The sequence below is a fragment of the Bombyx mori genome, chromosome 4 (genome assembly GCF_030269925.1).
Source record: "Bombyx mori chromosome 4, ASM3026992v2".
In the NCBI taxonomy this organism is placed as follows: domain Eukaryota; kingdom Metazoa; phylum Arthropoda; class Insecta; order Lepidoptera; family Bombycidae; genus Bombyx; species Bombyx mori.
This window is the reverse complement of record NC_085110.1, coordinates 5568024-5582443: the sequence shown is the minus strand read 5'-3', so window position 1 is coordinate 5582443 and position 14420 is coordinate 5568024. Positions and strand designations below refer to the sequence as shown.

Below are 14420 nucleotides of genomic sequence, written 5' to 3'. Positions count from 1 at the left end.
GTCATATTATTCCATAGTCTGATCTAAAATGTCTTGCCAAATATTTTTATGTGTAGAATTAGAAACGAGCCATACAATTAGTCCAGTACTTTCTAGGCCGGTGTGTCGTATATAACAGATACTAGACGTAAACTATATAGCGAAAATGGTAGGTAGTGGCGAGAGAAAATGAAGTATTCTAGAGATCTTAACTAGGGGTGAAAGGCTATTTGATTTAAGCGAAATTTCGTTTAATACGCAACATTTATCTTTGTAATTGAATATGCAATTTCGAAAAGGGCACATGTCGCATATTTTGTCAAATACGTTTTTTCATATACATGTAGTTTTGAGGCTTACCTACACCCATTTTATAATAATTCCATTAATTTCCAATTGCTAATTAACACTAAAATATATCTCAAAAGTTAATATTTTAAATTTTACACTGCTTTAGAAAATAATCAGTTTTTTTCATTTCTTGAACATTTTACATTTTCAGAGATGTGCCCTTTTCGAAATTGCATATTCAATTAAAGGTGCGTTTCATTTGCTAGTAACATCCACAGTTCGATGTTTTTAAGTTAACTTCAATTAAGCTTACTCCATTCAAATAGCTGAAAAATGTTATGATGTTTTTCCCAAATTTTAAGCTTTAAATGGCTCTCCTGTAAAATTGCAAAAATGTAACTTAAGCTAAATAGTCTTTCCACCCTTCGTTAATAATTTTGAGGTTGAATGAAAATATTTAATGATGCAAAATGTTTTTTTAGCAACATTACAAATAGTCTCCAGATATTTTTTCTTGTAACATTAAACCAACATACAATTGACAGTATTTTCGGAGTCTCGGTAAGAGGCTTGGGAGTTGGGTGGTTTTAGTCAGTCGGGGCGCGAGGGCGCTTCGGGTCGGTCGCACAAACTGAATGTTGCCATGTATTAAGTTCACGTTCCGTACTTCTCAAAATATCGTGCTCCTAAAGATGTATTCGTCAATCATTTGAGCGTAATAAACATTAGTATCGGACCGATGCCGCGGTGGGCTATTATTGTTTGGATTGGCTCGTTTTCATTTCTTTTTCTTTTTCGAAGTGAAACTTCTTTAGAATCGTTGTTAGATTTCAAACTCGATGAAACGAAAAAATAAGTCCATAGAGACACAAACACATAAATGTATAGGATTCAGCCGGCGAGAGAAAGAGATAGAACACATTAGACGTTCTCGGTCTCCTCTTCGTAGCATCCCCACTATCGTCTGCTAAACATTGTCCATATGTATGATCCTGTGTAGTGGGATAGTCAGTATATCTATATCTTATTTATAAGTTTCACTTCTACCGTGTGTGACTTGCACACACACACACACTTTTATTTATTTATTGCTTACTTAAGTGGACGAGCTCACAGCCCACCTGGTGTTAAGTGGTTACTGAAGCCCATAGACATCTACAACGTAAATGCTCCACCCACCTTGAGATATCAGTTCTAAGGTCTCAAGTATAGTTACAAAGGCCGCCCCACCCTTTAAACCGAAACGCATTACTGCTTCACGGCTGAAATAGGCAGGGTGGTGGTACCTACCCGTGCGGACTCACAAGACGTCCTACCACCATTAAACATTTCATTAAACATTTTTATTGCTTTGACGAGCTCACCCGGTATTCAGTGGTTATCGAAGTCCATAGATACCAACAATGTAAATGCTGCCACCCAGAGATATGAGTTCTAAGTCTCAGTTTTACAGTACAACGGCTGCCCAACCCTTCAAACCGAAACGCATTTACTGCTTCAGGACAGAAATAGCCAGACTGGTTATTTGTATGCAATATACCACACATTGCAGTCCTCGTCACGAGCGTGTTTCTTTCAAGTATGTACTCGTATTACAGTTTTAAATGCATCGCAACTATACAAACATTACTTGTGAATGTCTCAAATTCGATTCGATGATTATTCTGAAGATCCCGGTGACCGTTAAGGGGTAACGTGCCAATTTTTCACCTCGAACAAGAATACAAGACGCTCAAAGTGACCACTAATGACCGTTTCGACGGCAAGGATTGCGGAATCACCTCGTTAACGAACCTCAATTGCTGCATAAGCGTCCTCGATGCGAAGACAACGAACGCGCTCGCGTCTCAAGAATTTTAAAATAATTACACCGAGCAGAATAACATCATTTTCGACTTTCGAAAGTAGAGAGTACAGGTGCGCTGGAAAGTGTTAGGTTTTTTTTTTTTTGTTGTTGTTTTAAAAACTAAATGCGGCCTTTTTCAATCCATTCAAAGAAGTAAATAGACGTGTCCGATAGATAATATTGTAAATCATAGATTCAGCCTGAAATAGTTATGTTCATTTGAATTATGATCATATATAATTATTTGGAGCAGTAACAGTGAAGGCACGTTTATTTTAGTTTAGTCACCGCACGGTATTTGCTTTGTGCGCGCGCGTGCAGGTGTTCCGCGTGGTCAGTCCATCAATATGGATATCGTGAAGTGTAATAACTGTAACATAGTTATTTGTGAGCTATTGGCTTTTGTGCAAAATAAAGCTGATGTAATGGATGAAGACAGTATACTTCGTCTGTGTTCTACTGCGTTCACGACTGATGAAATCACACAGGCGAAAAAATTACTTTTCGAGTCTGTACAAACTACAACTCGAAGGGTACATAGAAAAGGTGAAGGAAAAAGTAAGCGAGATATGGAAGATATTCTATGTGTGATCAAAGAAACAGACCCTGATTTGGTACCTATTTTTGTGGCAAGGGACTTACATCGTCTTCCCCCGGTCACATTTGACCATATAGATGCCACGAGATTGTTAAGGGACATTATTAAACTGCAAGATAATGTGTTGTTTATAAAAGAAAACTATGCTACAAAAGAAATGGTTTTAAATCAAACTTCGGAGATATATGGAAACAAAAAGAGAGGGGCTGCTATTTTACAAGACAGTTTTGATTGCAATAGTAGTCCAGTTGGTCTTCCGCATATTTCAACGGAAGAATTTCAAACCGATTCAACGGATATCATTCATACTTCTTGCATTAACAACACAAAGACTCAACGCCCGGTGGCTCACTTACTGTCATCTGATTCGCTCGCACGCAAGGTAACATGTCATAGTGGCCTCTCACTTTCGCGTCCAACTGAGCGGCTGAGCGGAGAAAACGGTTCTGGAGGTAGGCGATCGGCGGTGTCGCCTGTACGTGTAACATCGCGCCTGGCGAGAACCGAGGTGAGTCAGCCTAGCAGCAACTCATATGCTGAGGCGGCTGCGCGCGTGCCTCGGGCTTCGGAGGTAGCGGGTTCGAGTACTAGTGCGAGTAATGGGAAAATTTGCAAAAATGATGACTGGGTCCTGGTGCAACGAAGGCGTAATAAGAACAGATTCACTGCAATGACGGGAAAAGCGGATAGTCATTACAATACATTTAAAGCGGCAAATACGAGAATACCGTTTTATATATATAATGTTGATATTAATTGCATGACGGAAGATATTTCTAATTATATTATGAGCAAGACCGGTGTTGACGTGCAATTAGAGAAAGTAAATATGAAATTTAAAAAAGATTACGGAGGGTACAAGTTTATGATACCTAAGGATAAATTATCGATATTTATGGATGAGAATTTATGGCCTTGTGGGGTATCTTACCGCAGGTTTGTACAGTATAATAAATATGGGAAAACAAGTGATGAACAAAAATTAATTACTTAAAATGGATAAAGATAACCACAAGACATATAAAATTATGAGCTTCAACTGTATGAGCCTAAAGAGGTCTATGGATTGCATACGGCTACTGAGTAAGAAGGTGGATGTAATGGCACTCCAAGAAACATGGTTATTACCAACCGAAGTACCTGATCTGGGGTTGTTAAACAAAGACTTTTCTTATTTTGGTAAATCAGCGATGGACAAGAGCAGTGGGTTATTGCGCGGCCGTCCTTACGGTGGCGTAGGCCTATTATGGAGAAATGATTCATTTCAATCGGTGTCTGTGATCCCCTGTGCGAGTGAGCGTATTGTCGCGATCAAAGTGTGTGTCGCGGATCGGTCTATGTTATTTTTTAGTGTATATATGCCTACTAACGAACTTGATCATTTATGTGAATTTGTTGAATGCCTCAGTGAAATATCTGCTATAGTTGAGAATGAACATGTTGAATCTATATATGTGTTAGGAGATTTTAATGCCCATCCTGGCAAATTATTTGGAAATGAAATGTTAAGTTTTTGTGCGGAGCAGAATTGGCTATGTGCGGACATTGAGAGACTAGGTATTGACTCTCAATCATATACTTACACTAGCGATGCGCATGGTACCTGTTCGTGGCTCGACCATTGTTTAACTAGTGTGGCCGCGTGGCGGACAGTAGTAAACGTAAAAATACATTATGATGTTTTCTGGTCAGATCATTTTCCATTGGAGGTCGAATGTAATCTTGAAAGAGTTAGATCCATGACTATTCCGCCTAATATTAGTAATGTAAATAAAATTATATGGGGTGAACGCACAGGAGATCAAATTGATATGTATTTTAAATATTGTAATGATAAATTGAAATTAATAGATTTTCCTCTAGAATTGAACAAATGTTGTGATAAAATGTGTACTAATGTGAATCATCAATCTGTTATAAATAATTTTTATATGTGTATTATTAATGTTTTAACTGAAGCCTCTATTAACTGTTATGATAATTTTAGTAATAAGTGTGAAATAACCCATAGGGGTATTCGACCATTGATTGGGTGGAACAAGCACGTCCGCAGTGCTCACCGGGTGGCTAGACAAACTTTTCTTTGCTGGGTGTGGAACGGGAAACCTCGGAAAGGAACTGTGTATAGGGATATGGTGGAATCGAGAAAAATTTTCAAAAAACAGCTTAAATTTTGTCAAAACCATCAGGAACAAATAAAAATGAATATTCTTGCCACAAAACACGAACAAAAAGACTTCCGAGGTTTCTGGAAACAAACAAGGAGATTGAGTCCAAAAGCTGGTATCCCGGTGAGCATTGATGGCGAGTGTGAGCCTGTGAGGATTGCTAATCTGTTTAGAAACCATTTCAGGGTACAATCACCCGGTCAGTTAAGTAGAGGTGCTGATGCTGGGGTGGTGGACCCGAGTCGACCCTCGCATGTACCACCTCGGATAACAACGAAGGAAATAACTAAAATTATAATGAATATGACTAAGGGTAAGTCTCCCGGTCATGACCACCTCAGCATTGAGCACTTTCAACACGCCGGTCCGCATTTACCTAGATTGCTAGCGCTCTTATATACCTTCTGTATCAGACATTCGTATCTGCCCGGGGCGTTAATGAGAACGGTCGTTGTCCCGATTTTAAAAAATAAAACAGGCGACGTATCGGATCGTAACAACTATCGGCCGATCTCCCTGGCAACCATAACTGCTAAGGTACTCGATGCAGTGCTCGAGCGGCAGGTGAGTGATCATCTTACATTAAGTGATGCTCAGTTCGGTTTTAGACCGATGTTATCTACCGAGTGTGCAATCCTGTCGCTAAAGCATGTGGTGGGATACTACACGGAGAGGAATACGCCTGTTTATGCAGTGTTTCTCGATCTTTCGAAGGCTTTCGACCTAGTCAGGTACGACTTGTTGTGGGGTAAGTTGAGGCAGACGGGCGTACCGGGACCTTACGTGGACTTGTTCTCCCATTGGTACGAGTATCAGACCAATCAGGTAAGATGGTCAAACACACTTTCGGAGGAGTACAGGTTGGAATGCGGGGTGAGGCAGGGGGGCTTAACCTCACCGGCGCTTTTCAACCTGTATATTAATGAGTTGATCGAGGCACTCGGTGAGGCACGTGTCGGCTGCTCGATTGATGGTCACTGTGTGAACAGCATCAGTTACGCTGACGACATGGTGCTGTTGAGCCCATCGATCGGTGCTCTCCGGCGGTTGTTGTCCATCTGTGAGAGGTACGCGGAATCTCACGGGCTCCGCTATAATGTTAAAAAAAGTGAACTGCTCGTCTTTAAGGCAGCAAAGACAAAACCGAGTTATGTGCCACCAGTGACGCTCGGAGGTACTCCACTGAAGAGGGTTACTGAGTTCAAATACCTTGGCCATATTGTAACTGAGCACCTTAAAGATGATGCAGATATTGAAAGGGAACGGAGAGCGTTGGCTGTCCGCTGCAGTATGCTGGCCCGCAGGTTCTACCGTTGTACCGCACAGGTTAAGGTAACCTTGTTCAAGGCGTTTTGCCAGTCCTTATATACCTGTACCCTGTGGGTTCGATATGCGCGGCGGACATACAATGCTCTCCGAGTGCAATATAATAATGCTTTCAGGATGTTGTTGGGGCTCCCGCGGTACTGTAGCGCATCAGGTATGTTTGCGGATGCTCACGTGGATGACTTTTCATCAATCATCCGCAAACGAACGGCCTCACTGATGCGTGGGGTTCGTGCGAGTACTAATAATATCCTGATGGTTATAGGTAATAAACCCGAATGTGCTGTGTTGGGTTCATATACATACCCATATACCAGGTGCCTCAAAGCAGCGCAGATTTATGAATTAAATGTATAAATGTTTTAATTGCTAATTTTAATTTTAATTTTACTAACCATAGTTCTAAGTATTATTCAACTTACAACATATGGACTTGAGAGGGTCTGAATTAAATGAATTTTATTTTATTTTATTTATTTATTTATTTATTTTAAATAGGAATAGATCAATATTTTTATTGAAGTTATTATACATATTTTAGTTTTCTAATTAACTTTCCTTACTGTTCCAACTCAACTCGCGTATTATTGAAATTATTAACAAATAAATCTATACGAACTTCAGTATCGAAAATTGACATACTAGAAATACAAATCAATTATCTAAATAATTTCTAAAATGTTATAATTAAGCTGGGCGAACCAGCTTAAGCTGAATCTAGACTTTCCTTAAATGATAAAATCAAAGTCTTAGTCACATAAGAGTAAGCTTACTTTTTATTTAACAGATTATTTTTTACTTTACCGCAGAAACAAGCAACTTGTTGGTAGTAGGTTAACTGTATAGACAGTAGTGAGTCAAACACACACTGAATTTAATACGTAAAATGTAATTAATAAATGAGGTTTAAATGAACTGACTAAATTGTTAAAGCAAAATCTAAATGCCCACTAGCGTATAAATTCAGCGGGACTCAAAACGAATAACCATTGAACATATTATATTTAACTAGAGGTCCCGCAGTAGTCGAAATTCGACTATAATTAATTGGAATTGGAAGTTTGTACACTATTATGATTGTATTTTATATTTCTATAATCACAAATTTCGCCAAGGCTACACTATAAAAAATATTAGTAAAGACAAACAATATTTAATCTATTCTCAATTTGACCACAAACGTCAAGAACAAAAGTTTGACAATAAATAGTATGCATGCGCGTGTGCGTCAAATACATGGTATGTAGTGTGTGTAATGTTTTCTTTATTGATTTAATGTATCTTTTATGTATTATTTAAAAAAAAAATTAGCATTGTGCACTTCTTCTCTATATTCTCTATAAGTGTGGAAAATTTCATACTCCTCCGTCCGCGCAATTTACGTAAAAAGGGATACAAAGTTTATGCTTCACTTATTAATATATAGATTCTGCTAATGGAAAAGAGAAATTCATTAATTACTTACACTGGTTTGGAATGAAATATATCTGGATGATGCTGTGCTGTTCTTTTTAAGGTCCAGTGTGTTTTTATTATTGAACAAAAAAATTCTAATCGTTTAGTGAATAATAACATAGGTAGGATTGTATTTTACAGTTACATTTAGAAATTTCGTAATAATTCCTCTCATACTCTACATAGCGAATGAAGATATACTCGAAATATCAATGCCATGGCATTGCGAGTTGTTCAATAAACTATTTTTAGTTAAATACCATTTATTTGTAACATAAAACCTTTGTAAGTGTAGTCCAAGAGCTATTTTATAAAAACATGTAATTATCATGCCTATATGAAATAATTTATTGAAGAAATATCCATCAATGATTTGTGTTCTTCGAAAATGTATTTACACTATATACATAATTTAAAACTTTTACACTTCATAAAACATGTTTCAGTATTGCATTATTTTACACAGCTTATAATCAACAATATTATTATAATACACGTACATACAAACAATAAAAAAATACTGTTTTGTCACACACTGTACACAAAGTTAAGGCAGGCGTGCAATAGAAACACCCCCGTGCATAAGAGGGTACTAAATAACGTTTAAATACATCGACAACACGGCAATTTGTTAGCCGTAACGACAACAATACAACAATTGTACAACAATAAGCCATTAGACAAGTTGTAGAAATTTTCCGGTTGTTTCCGATTCACGGTGATTGTTACGGCCGCGTCGGTCATTCGAAGGGCCATAACTCGGGCCGACTCTCGCTTCGAGTGGGGTCCATGGTCTACGACCGCACCGGGTATCTCTGGATTTCTGGTTGTATTTAAGATCTTTATAATACCAGAGATTTATAGGGTGGTACGTAATTAGCACGCTTTTAAATTTAAAGCCCGAGCTATTGGAACTAGTTGTAGCAAGTTTTTAATAGTCGACTTGCGCTAATGAGGCGTTTGAACGGGGCCAAGTATTTATTGAGGCGAAGCACAGAGCACGAAACGATTATAGCGCAAGATTATTTCGTTCGTGTCTTAGATAATTGAATTTGTTTTTGTTTTCGGGAATGTAATTGTTAGGGTCTTATTGAGACTGTGTATCATTTTTAAAATTATCAACTTCCATAAATTAGGTGAATCGATGTTTATCCACAATAAATTAGTATAGTAAGGTGGGGGAGTGCGCCGGCGCCTCAGGCCGGGTCGCGTAAATCACTAGCAACTGCTTATTAAGTTGTTACGGCCGCCATGTTCGGTGCCCACGCGTGCTCGCTCGCACTTGGCCCGCGCCCCTATGTATACGACACTACAAAATCTTGTAGCTCTAGTTTTAATACATCCATTATTTTTATAGTGTCTGTCAATCATGTTTTATTTGCTGCGTGGGGTCAGAACAATCAAGTTGAAAGTTTTATTAGATATAATAATAAATTCATTTCGTTTTCATGACGGTTCCGTCATCAAATTAACACGGGTCTTTATTAAAATAATTTTAAATAACGATTTATAAATTAACAGTAATTTCTCGATAATAAGCATTGCTTAGTATAAAATGAGTTGTAGGTTATAGTATAAAACGTCTTATTGTTAGTAGTTTATGTAATACCGTATGGTAATAATTGCACATTGTTAATTTATTTAATTTCTGGGAGTCGTAGAAATAATTAACTACTTTTACGTCATCCGTGAGCACGAAAACTATAAAGCGTACAAAGCATCGGAAAGAAGAGAATGAAAAAAATATATGAAAATAAACGTAAAAATATTTTTAGTGATTTATACCAATTTTACCAATGCATGAATCATAGCAAATGCACATTCACTTAAAGCCTAGTTTCCTTTATAATACATTTCTATAACAAAGATTGTAAAGCATAAAATCGTCTCTTAAACTCTAAAAAAACACAAACAGCAGTTAGATTTTATTAAGCATTCATAGTTTCTTAGTGCATTTGCATACGGTTCGACGGTTTCATTTTTCTTACCTCGCCAGTTGTATGCCTTAAGGCAATGCAAATATTTCACCTCCAGTAAAATCGTCACTACGTATTGTGTATTGTGTTGGCATAGTTTAGAGGTTTGTGGCAGCCCTTACTATTTAACCAGCGCCGGATTTATGAACAGCCAGAACACCTCAAAGCGATATCGTGCGAGGTAAGAAAAAAAACAAATCTCCAGGTAAAAATTTAAATCGATAAATGATAGAATTAGAGATAACAAAAAAGCGGTTTCTAATATCAATCATTAATAACAGGACTTTCCGCATGCATTACGATCATTATGTATTAGGACAAAGGTTCAATGTTGTTATTGTAATTTTGTTTGTGCCCAAGAGAAGTTCTTAGACACGAAGCGCTAATTCCGGCACTGCATTTCAGTACGTGTCTAACTTATTGTGCACGAGCAATATCTGTGAAAGTTGTGTGCCTTTGTGTACTTGCAGACAACAATGAGCTATTTCGAATTAGCTATCGATTTATCTTCGAATGGTTTTCACGGCCCGATTCTGCGACTCCGCCCATCCACGGACAGGCTTGCACCGCAAAAAGACTATGACGAATCCATCTTCATGCCTATGTTCTTAATTTTATTTTCTCGCGTCGTTTTGTGGAATGGTTCCGCATATATTAATTTTTATTTTCGTTAAATTAATTCAATTCATATTCACTTTCAAACACAAAGATCGCATTATTATTCGTAATGCATTCCATTAAAAGCATCGTAAATCTCTGTTCAAATTATGTTGCATTATTTAGGTCAACGTAATGTATGAGGCGTAACTAGAATTGTTTTATTTATTGCACTATACGGGTAGATTTATAGACGAACTCGGGGCCTTTCTCATGTTATAGAAATCGACAGAACTTACAATGTGAATACAGCCATCCACCTTGTGATATAAGATCGAGTTTTCAATGATATTACACAACGGCTGTTCCGCCTTTCAAGCCGAAACGTGTGACTGTTTGGCGGCAGAAATAGGCGGGATTATCACCCGTGAGGACTCATATTATGCCCTACCACAAATAATTACACTATTATTATTAATAAATCAGCCCGGCACGTTTCAATGCTATTAAATGATTGCAATTATATAAATTTAACTTTTTCTGGTGGTAGGACCTCTTGTGAGTCCGCACGGGTAGGTACCACCACCCCGCATATTTCTGCCGTGAAGCAGTAATGCGTTTCGGTTGGAAGGGTGGGGCAGCCGTTGTACTATACTGAGACCTTAGAACTATATCTCAAGGTGTGTAGCGCATTTACGTTGGAGATGCCTATGGGCTCCAGTAACCACTTAACACCAGGTGGGCTGTGAGCTCGTCCACCCACCTAAGCAATAAAAAATAAAAAATAAAAATTATATAAATTTAACTAAGAACCAAAAACACAATCAACAAAGAAGTTTTAAAAAATAATTAATAGAATTTGTTTGTAACATACAAATGCATCGAAGTATATATACGTAACTCGTATATTGCACGTGTGAGTAATGTCAGCACTCAACACACGAGTTTCATTATATCTAATGATGTTGTATCATTATGGAGCCCTTAAATGATGACTCTTGAAGTACGAAAGCTTGTCCAAAGCGCACATATCATTATAATTTAGAGGGGTTCCAGTTAAATTTATATTTAACAAGATAGATAAGGTGAATGACCTACTTGATAAAGTAGTACAATTTGAAGAACAAGGGACTAAATTCTGTTTGCACATCTTGAGGCAACGTCACTCGTGCTATTTCTGTATGATTTTCTGTTTCAGATTTGATTTAATACTAACCGGTGTAAACTTCATTCAGTTTCTTAATTATTAATTGTTCTTATTTCATAGATGAGCGATTGTGATTACTTTCAAATTGTTCAGTGATTACTGGAAACCATAGACATCATGTGAATGCCGCCACACATTTGGAGAAGTAAGTTTGAAGCTTCAATTGTGTAACAGCTGTCTCAATCTTCAAACCGACTTCACGGCAGAAATGGGCGGGGTGGTGGTGCCTACCCGTGCGGTCTCACGCGAATTTCTACCACCAGTAATAAAATTAATTATTTATAATGAATTTGAAAATAGCAAATACTCTCCATTCGACGTGATCAAGCCAGAATAGTAGATACTAGCAACCTCTCTTAGACTGAGTCTCGTGAGATGGCCTACAATCTCGAAGGAGACAACTGGTAGTTAGGTAGGAAAAAAACCAGCATTTTATCCTAAATTGGCAAATTGGTATTTGGCAAACTCATACAAAATATGAGCTAAATACTAAATATATTTAATTTTAATAATACTGAACTGGACGGAAAGCCCTAAACACGTGAGTACGGATCCTCCCGATCCATTAACGGTGATTTAGGTACCTCAAACACCGGTCACCGTCCTCGCCGAACCCGTCGCTTACGACGAAGGGCTCGACGAGTAAACTAACCCATAGACACAGCCCACTGAGTTTCTCGCCGGATTTTCTCAGTGGGTCGCGTCCGTTTCGATCCGGTGGTAGATTCTGCAAAGCACTGCTCTTGCTAGGGCCAGTGTTGGCAACATTTCCGGTTTGAGCACCGAAAGCTCACTGAAGCTAATAGCCTCACCAGACTATCAGCATAGATAAGAAAAAAAAGGACCGAAAATAGAGCCAATACCCCGTGGTACAGTAGTCACGCTTACCAACCAATAGATAATATTGTCATTGTGGACTAATCTGTAATGTTTGTTCTGTGCATTTATATATGCATGTATAATGATTATTAGACAAAGAAAATTTAACCAAATGTAACAATATAAATAGGTGTTTCGATTAAAGTTTCTTGTTTTATTGGCATTATATTACATAATATTACAAAATTTGAGTCTATTCCATTTTCTTATATCAATTATTAAATCTATGTTAATAGATATATTTAACAAGTAAAAAAACACGCAAGCAATATAACACTCTCTTAGGAATTCGACTTTATCTTTCTGATAAATTACATAATAAATTAAGTTTTTTTTTTTTCATTTATTACCAAACAACTTTGGTGATATCTAGAGATAAGAACTTGTAAGCGTTGCACGCGTGAGATACTTAAAACAGAATAATAACTAGGAAAAAAAGATAACAGCTACACGTAATCCATAGATTGTTTCCTATAACAATACATATATTAAGAAAACTTGATAAGCGATTGGGGTTGATAGCTAAAAGTTTGATCTATTTACGACTTCAATACAATTCGTTTCTCAGTGAAAATCTCTCAGGAAGATGATATGAAAATAATTATTCCTTAAAAAAAATATCTGTGAGCATTGAACGCGTACACACATTACCTTGGTAAGCAAGAATCCAAATAGCGATCGTGTAAAATACTCATACATTCGTGTGTATATTTTAATAAAGCAAAAACTTTGTTTGTGGTAATATTTGTTTCTCGACTCATTTCGGTGCTCCCACGTAGCTGAGGGCAGCGCTATGCCGGCTGCTTTGCACGTCGTCGCGTCGTCATTTCCTCGAAAGTAATTCAAATGGAATCGTGTGCGCCGTTATTAAATATTTCATAACTTACCGACCCCCCCTTACTCTCGCCACTGTCTCACGAACACCCCCTCAGACCGCATATTAAAGTCATAAAAAAGGGTTGTTTGATCTATCCCCTAAAACAATTTACATATCTCGGCTCAACCCGCCGCTAAATTATTTAATTAAGAGAGGCATAAGTTTTTATTATTTTAATATGTTGGGTATAAAATTGTGTTAATGGAACAATGCCGCCATTGTGGACCGAATTTAACCCTCGAGAGCGGGGAGATTATGAGCGTAGACTTGAATATAAGAAATAAAAGCCTTGGTAGTAATCTAGTTAAGTAAATAATTTAATACTTTTAATTTTTATGTTATTAAAACTAATAATTTAATTACAAAGAACGCTATATGTTATAATTTAGTGTTGTGCTTCCTTTTTGCGCTTTGACAATATTAAAGCCCAAAAACGTGTGGTATTTTCTGCTTATAGTCGAAATGAGGCTGCAAACAGTCCAAATGTCGTATGTAGACAATGACAATGACATGTAGTGCAAATAAAAAAAGCATCACGTATATTACCAGGCGGAGTCGGATACCCGAGGTAAGCCTAGGTCTGGTATGTTAAGCGGTGCAGTAATGAAAAGTGCTGCGAATACCTGATTACGTCCACCTACGATCTTGGAAAATTCTGTCTGCCTCCATTCGACTGTACAGTGTGCGATGTTTTGTTCGAGAAACTATTTACATTTTCAGAGCTTAAAGTATTGTTGTGGTTTTTAATAACACATAGTTCTTTAAGATTTTAGTTTAACTTTTTAATTTAATATTTGTTTCGTTGTCTAGTTTTAATTAATGAACCCGTACGAGTTGTTTAAAGTGAGTCGATACAATATTTTACTTCAATGCTGAAGATATGTTATATTAGCTTAAGGCTTCAGGTCAGCTACCGTAATAAAAACGTGCATACTTTCTAGGAGCATAACAATAAACTGTGTCATCTATACTAATTTATACTATATATAGTTAATATTATAAAGAGGAAAGATTTATTTGTTTGTTTGTATTGAATAGGCTCCGAAACTACTGAACCGATTTGAAAAATTCTTTCACTGTTTGGAAGCTACACCATTCTCGAGTGACATAGGCTACAATCTTTTTTGAAAAAAATTAGCGATCCTTACTAAAACTCCAATAATGTAACCCAAGGTGTAAAAAAATTACCTAAAATATTCTTTACATCGCGTGCCCTGCAAA

General features: G+C 37.3%; 3 protein-coding genes across 3 annotated transcripts in view; all 3 read left to right on the top strand.

Moving 5' to 3' along the window:
- LOC101743645 (LIM domain transcription factor LMO4) overlaps window positions 1–14420 on the top strand; it is a 175547-nt gene that overhangs the window by 12932 nt on the left and 148195 nt on the right. The gene's annotated exons all lie outside the window — the stretch shown is intronic.
- On the top strand, window positions 2464–3708 carry LOC134201857 (uncharacterized). Its single transcript, XM_062677106.1, has one exon. The coding sequence runs from the start codon at window positions 2464–2466 to the stop codon at window positions 3706–3708; it is 1245 nt and encodes a 414-aa protein (XP_062533090.1).
- Window positions 3710–6677, top strand: LOC119628475 (uncharacterized). The gene has a single exon (XM_038010768.2). The coding sequence runs from the start codon at window positions 3710–3712 to the stop codon at window positions 6563–6565; it is 2856 nt and encodes a 951-aa protein (XP_037866696.2). The 3' UTR covers window positions 6566–6677.

Bases quoted from the DNA above. Each gene is read 5' to 3' on its own strand.
- LOC134201857 (XM_062677106.1), top strand. From the start codon at position 2,464: ATGGATATCGTGAAGTGTAATAACTGTAACATAGTTATTTGTGAGCTA.
- LOC119628475 (XM_038010768.2), top strand. From the start codon at position 3,710: ATGGATAAAGATAACCACAAGACATATAAAATTATGAGCTTCAACTGT.